At 36.0% G+C, this 14223-nt stretch overlaps 1 protein-coding gene across 1 annotated transcript in view; it reads right to left on the bottom strand.

The window, feature by feature from the left end:
• pou6f2 (POU class 6 homeobox 2) overlaps positions 1-14223 on the bottom strand; it is a 183232-nt gene that overhangs the window by 123926 nt on the left and 45083 nt on the right. The window contains exons 2-3 of the mRNA XM_012965502.3: positions 4994-5085; positions 154-382 (exon numbers count right to left, since the gene is read on the bottom strand). Of these exons, the coding sequence (XP_012820956.1) occupies positions 154-382; positions 4994-5085 (321 nt within the window). The remainder of the gene's footprint in view (positions 1-153; positions 383-4993; positions 5086-14223) is intronic.

The following is a 14223-nucleotide window of genomic DNA, read 5'->3' on the forward strand; positions in this document are numbered from 1 at the left end:
AGTGAATGGCATCTGATCACACTGCTGCTTTTGTTATTACTTCTTGTGAAAACTATTTGATAAATCTGTGTTTGCACATCCACTTATAAAATATATTTAACTGAATACTGCCCAGTGCTAATTTAGCAACTCCCACATATGGATTAGTCTTACCTTGTAGGTTTTGCAGTGGAAGAGTCATAATGCCTCCTGCGGCAGCTGCTGCCACCAGCCCTTGAATGTTGGTCAGATTGGCTGTAGGTAATGTCAGGACCAGTCCTTGCTGCCCACCCAACTGCCCTGCCATATTAAATGGGATGAGGATTGGTTGGTTGAGGGCCGGGCCACCCCCTGGCATCACTCCTGCTACAGCTGATGCCAGCTGTTGTGCTGCAAGCAGTGGCTAAAGGAGACAAAACAGAAGCAGAGATAATGAGAATTAAAAATCATTTTCCTACATAATATAGCACATTAAGCCATGCATATTTTGATACAAAACCTATAAATGTTACTTTGAATTGTTATTTGCTTGACAAACTTTATGAAGAATGAAAAAACAGGTTTATTCAGCTGTATTCTTTTCAGGGCATTCAGTAATTGCATAGGTTTTTACAAAAATTACAGTTATAATTACCTTTAACCTGTTATGTATTTTTATGCTGCTTAAAATATGGCATGCAAACTATTATGCACTGCTTAAAAACTGTGAGTAAATTAAGGATTTATATAGCATTCATGCTTTTAGCTTCATGTCACCTCTCAACAGCCTCTATTAATACAAATTTAATGATTGCCAAAAGCAATATGATCTCAGGAATCCCATGGGAGATCCTAATATACTTGAACTGCTACACTCACCCTCTGCCTCTTTTTATTTCTGTTGCTTCCATTTTGAAATCCCTAATTCAGAAACAAGCAGAGTGTCATAACATGCCTTACTATGCATAGCATTAGAGCGAAGACATTATGTATGAATATTCAGAAGCAGAGAAACACACACCCTGTATCTTACATACAGTACTAATTGTACATAATGTCATGGGAAATAATACATTGAGTTCAAGGCTCTACTGAGAATATAGCATACCATATCAAGAAGAGATATTTTCAACAATTGCTATAGGGAGTAAAAACACTTATGGGCTTATTCATCAATTTTCAAGTCTGTTTTTCTAAATCGAATAAACTTGCATATCGAATGCTGGCTTATTTATTAATAAGGAAAACTCGAAAAAAAAACTCAATTGAAAACTCAAATTGAAAATATGGCTTGACTTTGCCTAGGACAACTCCCACTGACTTCAATGGAAACTCGCAAGCTGTTACATGGCATAGTTTTACATTCAAGTTTTCTTGTTTTTACATTCAAACATTGATAAATCTTCCACCCTATATTTAAATGCATAACAAGTTAAAAGGCACCAAAATAATGTTTATGACACAAAGTAGTTTAGATGTATTTAGAGAAATATGTATATATGTATATATGTTGCGTAAAAATGGGTGCGGACGCGTAAAAAGGCGCGGTAACATAAAAAAAGGGTGTGGGCGTGGGAAACAAAAAAAGACGCAGATGAAAAAAAAATTGCACGGCAAACACGTTTCATGGATTTTTCGCCGTTTCGCGAATTTTGCTATTCTTTCGCAAATTTTTTGCCAAAGCAAAATGGGACAGATTCGCTCATCACTTGTACCAACAGATTTTGCCATAAAAGCTGAATTGAATATCTGTAATTTACTATACAATGTCATTAAACATGCAATATTATAAGTAAATATAGAGCCCAGTCAACATTTATTTCAAAACCTGTACTTTATCTCATACAAGGACTTGCTTCACTTTCTACCTTGTCATGGTATGGTTATGGTACCGTGACCTACTTCTCTCTATATACACAGTACATTTCCTGACCTACTCTACTTTTTTTTTTCACAATCTGCATTTAACGTCATTTTGAGCCAGCACTGGATCAGTAAATGTTCTTTAGCCAGTATTGTTGTGCTGCAGTACAAAGGACTTTAGCTGAAAAAAAACACATTTGATGTGTATTTTATTGTGTGATAAACCTATTATTATCCTTAAGGGCAGTGGCAGATTGGGAGATTAGTAGGCCTGTGACAAATCTTCATTGCCGCGGGTGACTGATCTCTCCACAATGCCATCCCACCAGCAAGAATAGAAATCGCCGGTGAGAGTTTCCTTCTCAAGATAACTTCGAGCAACTTCGGGAAATTGTAGCGACTTATGCCATCCCAATGGCGATTTACATTCTTGCCAGTGGAATGCCATTTCGGAGAGATTAGTCGCCCACGGCGACAAAGATTTGTCGCGGGGCGACAAATATTCCCGTCTGCCACTGCCCTAAAGATTTTGATACCCTAGGCAACCCGGTCGGCCAACTCCGCCCACCTCCCCGCCCCCCCGAACTGCGCATGCGCGCCAAAGCACAGGAGGCGGTGCAGGGGGGCGGTGCGATTAGATCGGTCATTGCCTCCGCCGCTAATGACAAGCGGTGGAGGCAATGACAAAGTAGCACTAGGGGTAGGCAGGAGGCACCCCCCTAGTTCCGGCCCTGACTCTAAGCAAGATAAGCAAAACTCTAAAGATAAGCATAGCTTACAGGACAGTAATATTTCCCATATTATTAATATCAATCAGTGCAAAGTTGCACAGTGAAGCCTGGGTTTTGCAGATATTACCCAGTGTCTGGAAATCTATGCCACATTATGGAAACTACTTCTGATTCAGCCATAACATACATGAAGCTGGGGAAATATGCTATGGTGCAAACAGGTCTATGTCTGTATTTAATTATGCAATCTACACAAAAAACATCATCTGAGCACTTACTACTACAGACATTTCTCTTTCTATACAAGACTATACTAGAGGAATCCAGAAAGGTATGATTTTCAGTCCCAGATCATCTGTTTCTTTTAAGAAGGCCATACATAAGCAGATCTGCTGTTCATCCAACCAATTTAGTGATGCGCGGGTCGAGAAAATCTCGACCCGCACCCTCTCCCAACCCGACTCAACTCCCTCCATTTATAGACCCGCGCCCACCCCGCCCAGCAATGACGTCCCAGTAGGGACAGGACTTTTCTGGACATGCGCCTATAAATCGGAAGAGAGCTGCTGGCAGTGCATAAGCAGATCTGCTGTTCATCCAACCAATTTAGTGATGCGCGGGTTGAGAAAATCTCAACCCGCACCCTCTCCCAACCCGACTCAACTCCCTCCCTCCCTCCATTTATAGACCCGCGTCCGCCCCGCCCAGCAATGACGTCCCAATAGGGACAGGACTTTTCTGGACATGCGCCTATACGTCGGAAGAGAGCTGCTGGCAGTGTAAGGTTGCGGGTGGGGAGCGGAAGAGCTCAGCCCAAACCCGTCCGCATGTGATGTGTTGAGGTCGGCCTGAACCCGCCCAACCCACGGGTTAATCTGAGGGTATCGGGCCGGCCCACACATCATTAAATCAATTAACCTACAAGCCGAAACATCAGATACTGTGTAACTAATCTTCTAGAGAATGGCCGGTAAGTGCCTGCTACCATGTAGCTATGTATTGAAACAGCAGTTTGTTTAACTAGTAAAATGAAGGAAGGTAGCTGTAAAGTTTTTTTTTTTGTATTGATGGTCTTACAGTGCCAGGTAACAGGTGACCAACAGGTGAACAGAGCCGGCACTGTATATGAAAGGCCTTATTCCCATATCCTTTTTTGTTTACAGTCCATTTTTTGTTTATGAGATTACTTGCTTTGTATTCTGTTACTCTGAATCTTCTTTTAAATGCATCATTTATAGTGATCAGTGAAATTTTTTGCCAGACAGAAAATGGGGGGAAATAGGTGAAAAATTCACTGCTGAAAAATGTGCCATGCAACAAAAAATAGTAATTTTTTTGACAATATTTTTTGACGCATGTCATTTTCCACGTTTTGCAATTTTTTCCCCGTTTCACTAATCTTTTCACTAAGTTTTGCAAATTTTCTGCCAAAGCATAACGGGACAGATTCACTAATCATTTAGTAAATTTCCACAGAATCATCTTTTTAAATGCATCATTTAGTGAATTTCCACAAAATTTACACAGAATTTGTTTGCAAAACAAAGAGCTCAGCCAGTCGAATTGATCTTTATGGTAAGATACTCAATTTTTATACACAGACATTTTAAAAAGGGATTTGTGGGATCTACTCCTTACAACAAGATTACATTGAAAAATGGTCACAAAAACAAGATAATTTATTATTTCCTATATGAAGTTGGTTCAGTCTGTTTGATAAACCCACACAATTGGACAGAAAAAAAACAGGCATACTAGATATGTAAACTAGACATACTGTAAAGCTTTTATGCAAAAAACATTTTTACACTGTTTTCTGGACCCCGGCAGCTATCAGACTAGCAGATTAATAAAGGTAAATATACTTTATTGGTCTAGAAAAAGATCGGTGCACACAGGCAAACGCTGGCATTGTAAAACTGTGACAATTTATTCAAAAGATATTACTGCACATCCACACCACTAACTAGTATCCTTACATAAACAATACTTAATTGCTTGTAAAATCACTTGTCCTTTTCCAGTAGTAGACTTTCAATAGCTTTTGTTGTACTTAAAAGTACAGTTTATATATATTCATATATATATATATATATATATATATATATATATATATATCTGTTCAGCAGCAATGGAGTCACACATGCTTCACTTCCCATTTTATAGAAAGCTGCCCCAGCAATATCACACATCATATATTCATATATGTACCCGTGTAAGAGCCATAGGTTTTTTCAGTATATCATCAAACAACAATTAAAACTGCTTGGGGGATTCCTAGCGAAGAGCAGCTCCTCATGCTGCTTTCTGTGCTTTATTTCCTGCCTTAGTTGTGGGTAAAATAAAATTGTTAAATCTATGTACAGTATACAGTAATATATAGTACAAATATGTGTTATTTCAATGCCCCCCTACATGTGTCCATTCTGTATTTCACTTACCTGAGGCCCAAGTGGAAATCCTGGATGCGTCTGGTTGGGCTGATGCAAGTCGTTTGTGCCTGATTCAGCTGACACAGAGTTACCTCTGGCTCCTAGAATGAAAAGAGAGTATTTGCCTTATTATCTACACTAGAGATCAGCACGTTGCATCTATCCCGTGATGTCACAGTGCATCAGCCTGAAAATGATATGCTTAAATGGTTTATCAATAACCCGAGAGCTCAAATCACTTATCAGCTGTATAAATTATGCTAACATTCATTCCGACCAGCCGGCTCATTCAAGGAGATACAACAATCTGACAGCAGAGAAACTGAAGCTATCATCAACTAGGATAATGTGGGTTGCATTATACATCAATTTACATACATGACTTCCCAGCGTGACTGGGTACCATAATTTATTTTCATGCTCTGTTGAACAACAGCTAGTGTAATTTCTCAACATGAAACATATAAAGAGGTTCTTGTATTATGGCTTATTATACTTGTAGTGTATTATAGAATCTGTGCCTTTGATACTTCCCAGAACTAACATGCACAACTGTAAAATGATACTGAGGTAAATACCTTTTAGGCCAGAAATATTTTGTTTATTCTAATAGAATGCTATAATATCATCACGGAAATACATTAGGATTTTTAGATGTATGAGTGTCTGTCCTATTCTGCGCATTGTTTTTTACACACCAGAATTTATTCATTTCTTTATCATATATTGTTATAATGTCCTATAAATAATCTTTGCAAAGGGGAAGAAGCACACCAGTGTGCCGGCAATGCCTTTAAATCATTTATTTGCAGAAATGAACAAACCGCACAAGCTTTCGGGGGTGACCCCTTCTTCAGGTGAAAATATGGAGTCATATATTATCAAAAATATAAAAAAGAAAAATATTTAAATAAAACAAAACCCCTATTATATTCCTATATATTATATTATGCCACATGTATTGAGGATGAATACAAACAAAAATACCTTGGAGGGTTGCATATGGTGCTCGGGCCTGGGGTAAACTCACGGTTTGTACTAGGCCTAATAACCCATACCAATCAATAAGATGTTTTCTTTAAACTGGTGAATAGTACATGCTACCTGCAGATTTCAATTCCATAAACCTTATTTAGGGCCACAAGTGCAAGTGTGATGATGCTATTTTTGTACTTTGGCATGTGTGTCCTTCCTGCCTCTTCAGCTGAAATAATAAATAGGCCAACAACAGACTGTGTCAATATCAGCGGCAGTAACTCTGAAAACATTAGCCACAACTAGTGCCCATTTCGCAGAAATGCATAATTGTGTTAGTTTTAACACATTAATCACAACTGCGGTGGATGCAAATAGCTGCTTGTTCATAATGATGCTGGAATTGTGATAAAAAAATTGAGTTCATATACAATAAGGGCCATTAAAAATGTGAGTTTAGAGCATAATACATAAAAAAAAATGTTCTATTCATTCACAGTGTTGAGTGTTATACTCCGAAATGGGTCTTGGACTCAGTATGTGCTTATATTAATTTCATAAATTACTTAATTACATAATTATGTACAAACAGGTATAGAAGTAATACAATTTAACCACATGCTGAAATCTGCCAGTACAGAGATTGTATGGTGGGTCACAAAAACAGGGGTTCCTTGAAAGAGTTAACTCTTGGTTCCTGAAACCACCACAAGTGCACATGTGCAGGTATCACGCCAAAAAATGTTGTCATATATATAGTACTGACAAAAATATATATAAACCCCTGAATAATTAAATAAGTAAGCACGAAGGGACATTTATATGAGCAAGTGCAGTGAGAAAAGTGTAATTACTACTGCAATCACTATGTTTTTTCCCCACAATGCAGTGTTTTTTTATCAGAATTTTAGTGGAATTGTGGTCACAAAGGGGGTGATGTGCTTGGCACAACTGTGCTGCACCTTCCCCAATTACGTCCAAATTGGCAAGCACATGTGGTGTCATTTCAGGTGTTTAGCATGCAAGTGACTTCTGCACCCGATTCTTTAGGCACAAGTGTGCTGTACCTGTTGAAACTGGGTATGAGGAGCCCTGGAATTACCACCTGGTCAGAAAGTTAAGATAGCTCCAGGGTTTCCCTGTTTCCATAGGCACAGCAGAACCTGATTCGTAACGGAATATAGGAAGGATGGACCAGAACCGAGCAAAACTACATGCAAGTGCTGTAGTTGGGCATGACGCCAGCCGTTATCCAAAAATCTCTATATTATAGGAAGGCCATCTCCCATAGACTCCATTTTAATCAAAATTCAAGTTTTTAAAGGTTATTTCCTTTTCCTAATAAGAAATAAGTACCTTGTACTTGATCTCAACTAAGATATAATTAATATAATCCTATTGGTTTTATTTAGTGTTAAAATATTTTTTTTAGTAAACTTAAAGGGGTGGTTCGCCTTTATATTAACTTTTAGTATGTTACAGAATGGCTAATTCTTAGCCACCTTTCATTTGGTCTTCATTAATTTTTTGTTATAGTTTTTTAATTATTTGCCACCTTCTTCTGACTCTTTGCAGTTTTTTAAATGACCCCAGCAGCAAAAGAACTATAGCTCTGTGAGGCTACAGTTTTATTGTTATTGTTAACTTTTATAACTTTCTTTTCTATTCAGTCCCTCCCCTATTTATTTACCAGTCTCTCATCCAAAACACTCCCTGGTTGCTAAGGTAACTTGGACCCTAGGAACCAAATTGCTGCTGAAACTCCAAACTGGAGAGCTCCTGTACTGAAAATGAAATAACTAAAAAAAACTACAAACAAAAAATGAAGACCAATTGCAAATTGTCTCAGAATATCACTCTCTACATCATACTAAAAGTTAACTCAAAGGTGAACAACCTCTTTAAGGTGTAGAGATCTAAATTACGGGAAACCCCTTATCTAAAAACCCCAGGTCCCAAGTATTCTGCATAACAGATCCAATACTTGTATCACTTTTGAGAATACCAGCATCCAAGTTCGCATGTGAAACACTTAATATAAAGGTGACTGGATCTGAATGAGCATGTTAGGTCCATTGTTAAAACTGCAAAAAGACTCGGGGAGGCAGGTTTGTGATTTTTTTTTTGTAAATCCAAAAAACATGAAAACTCACAAAGCTTGCATGTGTGCTTATTTATAAAAAGCAGTGGAAAAAAACTTTTCAATGAGTCTACCAACTTTTAAAAAAAAATCTGAAACATCTCCTTTTGTCTTCTACATAATATTTACATTTGTGTTTTTGTGCAAAATAAATCTCGAACATTCACATTTTGGAAAGCTTATTACAAATTTCTGAGTTTTAGCACAAAAACGCTTAAACAAGAAGTAATAGTAATAATAAATAAATAAATAGGGTAAAACTACATTTCAATCTCAAGGATGGGATTATCATGCAAAAGAGGCAGGAAATGTAGCTGATGTGCAAAGGTGGTCCTTCACATTACACCCTAAACACAGAATTGGGCAGCATTGGTGGAACCCAGAAGATAAGAAATGGAACTTTGCACTCTTGCTTGGCATAGAAGGCTACTTGATGTGGCAAATGGCAAAACAGCTTTAATAATGGCTTTAGTAAGACTTCACTTTAGTAAAACACTTCCAGTCATCCAGTTAGTCATTTATAGCACTATAGGGCAGATTTCAGTTGCCAATTTAAGTCCTTTAGACTCATTAGGCAGCTTATTTTCCCATGTATGGGGACCCCCAATGGGCCTACCTGACCAATATATGGCTGAAAATTGGATACATGTCAATCAGGCACAGTGAAATATTATGTTTTTTAAATTTACTTAAACCAGACTGGCTGCTAAAATTTATATTTTTGAAGGGTGGATTATGTTAAATTATGCAGCACAGGCAAGAAATATGGCAGTAATATGTATTACTACAAATACAGATGGTATGTTTATGGGACAGTAAGTAAATAATAGCTAATAATGTACTGTATATATTTACTAATATATAGAAAATCACCAGATATTAATGATTATTGTGCATTTTAACTAAAGATACAGTATAATTTCCTGATTGTTGGTGATTGCCTAGTTACAATATATTTATTATTAATTGAAAAGCATTACAAATTATGTTTACAATTTATGTTTTCCTTTTTGTAAACAAAAATGCACAAACTTTAATATTTTTAATGCTTTCTCTGACAGAAAGAGCCCTTGCAAGCATTATAAAAATAGTTCAACAGATTGAAGAGCCAATAAAATTGACTGCTACATATTATTCCGAAGATTTTCTATCTCTGTAGCGTTATGTCAATCAAGGCAGCAGAACATAATGGGATTAAGTAATAAATGTGCAAAGCTATTATGCGTAAATTTGGAAATCTGATTAATCTGTAATATCCTTTGTGCAGAGAGTCAGAAATGGACATTGCTCAGGGAATACATACAAGCACTCAGCTGAAATTTCTAAATTGATTTTGGAACAAACTAATAAAACACAGAGACTTGCTGACATTTTTAAAAAGTGAATTCTGTCAAAATACGTCTGGCATTTAAATGACCACTGTCATTTAATAAATAGAAGCAATAGCCTTTTTTACAATAGACAACAAAAGAACTAGTTTGCTGAAAGAAGCAATGAAAGTATTGAATTTTACATGTAATTATGTAGAGTCAGTAAAGAAAAATAGGCATGAGAATTAGATTAAATATGTACTGTAGTGTTAATATTATCTAAAGTATTGTGGGAAAAGTGTTTTACAAAGCCCACTAGCATTTGGAAAGGTAAATCATTTACTTGTGTATTTTTCAATGGGTACTCAAAATTGTACATTTTCATGTCCTTTTTTTGTCAGTTTGAAAACATTGTATTTGTATACAACAAAAAAGGAAAATAGATTCTAATGGGAATCAAGGTTTATTTTTCACCAATTTCTCTTTAGTTTAAATGTTATACCTTATAGTGTGCAAAGAATACTATTTACTTTAATGTACAGGTATGGGATCCCTTATCCGGAAACCTGTTATCCAGAAAGTTCTGAATTATGGAAAGGCCATCGACTCTATTATAAGCAAATAATTCTAATTTTTAAAAATGATTTTCTTTTTCTCTGTTATAATAAAACAGTACCTTGTACTTGATCCCGACTAAGATATAATTAATCCTTATTGAAGGCAAAACAATTCTATTGGGTCGGGTGCCATGCATCCCTCCAGAATAGCACCCTCTGTCCTTTGTGTGCAAATTAGGCCACCTGCAACCAGACCCTCCAGTGCCCTGGCCCACTCCCAGTCGCAATACTTATTACCCCTTACGTGTCCTCCAGGACTGGGTCTGCTGCCAGTTTGCCAATGCGCAATGAGCGTGGGGTAGTACTCATATTGTTTTTGTTGACCCTCTTCTCCACTTACAAAGCTAGTTAATGGTTTTTCTTGTAAATAAATATTTTAAAAAACATACCACTGCCTCAATTTATGTAATTTACTGGTTTTTATTTTGATTATTGAAACTTAGCAGTAGCTGCTGCATTTCCCACCCTAGGCTTATACTCGAGTTAATACATTTTTACAGTTTTCTTAGGTAAAATCAGGTACCTCGGCTTATATTCGGATCGGCTTATACTCGAGTATATACGGTAAGTTAAGGAAAGTATATTCAATTGGTGGATTTACTAGCTATATCCCATTGGTGGATTTACTAGCTTTGAAATCTCAAGTAAATTTTCTTCTGCCTTAAAAGGTTTACTCCTGTCAGGTTACTTCTGTGAAACAATTCAGTGGAAAAAGATCAAAAAATGTGTTTAATATTGTGATCTGACTACATGTTAAACAAAAAACAGTCAGTGGATACATTAATACATTTTAAGTATACGTTTGCTCATACCCTCAGAAAAACTGGATGCAGCCAAGACCCTCATTTCAGGGCATGCAATGTAACCTGTGATATTTATACAGTATATTTATATAATACACAGTATCCTGTAAGTTAAAGCCTTATAAACAGTACTTGATGATGTCATTGGTTATAAACGGTACCTGATGCAACATTTTTGCATCAAAATAAATAATGTACCCTCTGTTGTAAAAATATGAGAATATTAGAAGTCATCTCAGATTTCTTTGACCTATATAAAAGAATTTGACCTCAGAGACTTATAATATCCTTATGTTTTAAAATAGGGGGAACATAGATGAAATAGATGATGATAGATGAAAGATGATAGATTGATAGATAGATAGATAGATAGATAGATAGATAGATAGATAGATAGATAGATAGATAGATAGATAGAAAGATAGATAGAAGTAGTAGGAGTAAGGTATAAGTCACATAGTATTGTGGTTTTTCTGTAATTTTGAAGTACAGGTATATCCAGAATGCTCAGGACCAAGGGTATTCCGGATAAGGAGTCTTTCTGTAATTTGGATCTCCATACCTTAAGTCTACTAAAAAATCAACAAAACGTTAATTAAACCCAATAGGATTGTTTTATTATATCTTAGTTGGGTATTAATTATTCAGGGGTTTATATATATTTTTGTCAGTACAGGTATAGGACCCGTTATCCAGAATGCTCGGGACCAAGGGTATTCTGGATAAGGGGTCTTTCTGTAATTTGGATCTCCATACCTTAAGTCTACTAAAAAATCAACAAAACGTTAATTAAACCCAATAGGATTGTTTTATTATATCTTAGTTGGGATCAGGTACAAGGTACTGTTATATTATTACAGAGGAATAATAATAAATAATTATTATTACAGAGGAATAATAATTCGGAGCTTTCTGGATAACGGGTTTCCGGATAAGGGATCCCATACCTGTATCATCTTTAATTGTTATTGCTCTGAATATAGAACTTTACTTGACAGTAAATTAAAAAGAAAAATGATTAGATAAAATCAAATAAAAACTCTTTATATAAAAAAGGTGGTTTTTATCATACTCTGGACTTATGAACATATCAACATGAACAGTCCTTAGAATATTGCAGCCCTCCAATAGTTTCTTGTGTGCCAATCACTGTCATTCTTCTTTCTTACATTTTTCCTTGGTTTGTCTCTTCTCACCCTGCCCCCTGTCGCTTTACTATGTCTGCCTGGGATATTGGCCTCTGTGATGCCTCAATATATAATATTACATTTTATGATGCCAACAAAACATAACATATTTCAATTTTCAATCAAAATATATCACACTTGGAAGCCAAACAGCAAAGACGGTTTACCATTTTTTTTTATAGAAAATCCCTTTGAAGATTGGAATCAAGAGGTCATTAAAGGACTTACAGACACGATTTAATACAATTCACACAATGGGTAATACAAACAATGAACATTGTACACAAAATAAGAAAAAGATTTATGTTATATTTCCTGGAATGGCCATGAGAAGCCTTTAGCTGACATCCATGCATTTCTATGCATTTCTTATGAACAAGACCTATTGACATTGCTGGTTTCTCCACCAAATGCATTAGTACAAAACACATAATCACATTTAGGTCACAGGGATCCCACTAGCTTTTCTTGGTATTAAGTCAACCTTTCTTATTTAATGTCTACAGTCAGCATTCAAAAACTAGATAATTATAAGGTTGTTTATTAGCAAAGCAATAGCTCAGAGTATTACTATTATACTATTACTATTATATATTTATAATATTGTATTATATATAAAATCAACTTTATTGAACTATAAACATTAATATGTTTTGATCCTCAAGGGATCATCATCAGGACATCCTGACAGACAGAGAGATAGATAGAAATTGATATATGTCCACATGAAAAAAAATTCAGCAGTCAAAAGACTTTTGAATAGGTATGCAGTGAATCCAGGATTCGGTTCAGGATTCTGCCTTTTTTAGCAGGATTCGGATTTGGATGAATCCATGCCACTGGCCCAACCGAATCCTTTAAATCACGTGATTTTTTTGTCACATAGACATGAAAGTTGAACATTTTTCACCATGTTTCTCAAAGCTAGAGGACCTCTCTTGAGGACTGAAACAATGAAAAACAAATGTTTTTACTCATTTATAAGATGAATATTGAATCCTCAACGGATAGTGTGATCAAATAATACCAAACCCAAACTCTTGAGTGCCAACCCAACCACCATTAGTAGTTCAGAGCTTTAACGTGTCAGCAAAAATAAATATTATTTGCTTAATATGAGAACCCATTGGTATATGTGGAGCCATGTTGCACTGGAAAATACTGTCTCTTCCTCTTTGGTATACACACACATTTAGCCTGAGGGAAAAGGGACAGTTATTTTGTTACAAGGACACTGAATCCAGTTGTAAAGGAGAATTAAAGTGCAACCTTTGCAAAATGTGCTAATATATCACAATCATGCCCCTCAGATTAAGACTGACAGATTTTGAAAGAGTCATAGGACAATAAATTCCTTTAATTGTTATGCAAGTAGAATGACGCACCATTTTATCCAATTACATACTTGTGCATTAAAAAGCCTACTTTGAACATAATATTGCAGCATAAGAGCAATAGTCCTCCCTTCTAAAACATTAGTTTTTTCTGTAGCTTGTAATTTCTAAGCCATCACACACACTACTGAACTACTATTTTACTGGAGTTTCTTATCGCTAGACATGAGGTCAATTATGGTTAATTTATCATTATTATTATAAAACAGTTTGTAAATTAATGAACAAGTTCTAGAGTACATTCATATTTGAAAAATGTGGTATAGTAACTTCATTATGTCAGCAGATGCGGTTGGCATAATAGTTAATAACTGTTACGGTAATTTTGGTATGTCACCCACTTCCAAAAAAAGTAAGTGCATAAATGGCTCCAGTGGTGACAAAATTGCTATTTTTTCTGATAAGTCATTTGAAAATAAGGGGGGAATTTAGTAACGTTCTGATTTTTTTTCAAGATTTGTATTTTTTGTGCGTCATGGTTTCAGAATTTTTAGGGGTTTTCAGGATTATTGGACTCTTTAATTTGTGTGACAATACAAAAAAATTGCGCTTTCCATGTTTTTTCCATATTTAAGGCTCTTTTAATACATCACTTGGCATTTGTTGTTCAACGAAAATGTTGATTCTTATAATGGAAGTTGTGCAAAAATTCTCCATAAGTTTAATACAGCAACATGTGCCGATGTACATATACATCTTAGACAGATTGGTACTAATCCAGAGCTGCGTAAAGTCCTGTTACTAGGGTTGATCCCTTTTTCCCCAAGCCTTATATCAAGCTCCAGCGGTCCAGGGAGGCCAGTGGTGACATCA

This window comes from Xenopus tropicalis, chromosome 6 (assembly GCF_000004195.4).
Source record: "Xenopus tropicalis strain Nigerian chromosome 6, UCB_Xtro_10.0, whole genome shotgun sequence".
Lineage (NCBI taxonomy): Eukaryota > Metazoa > Chordata > Amphibia > Anura > Pipidae > Xenopus > Xenopus tropicalis.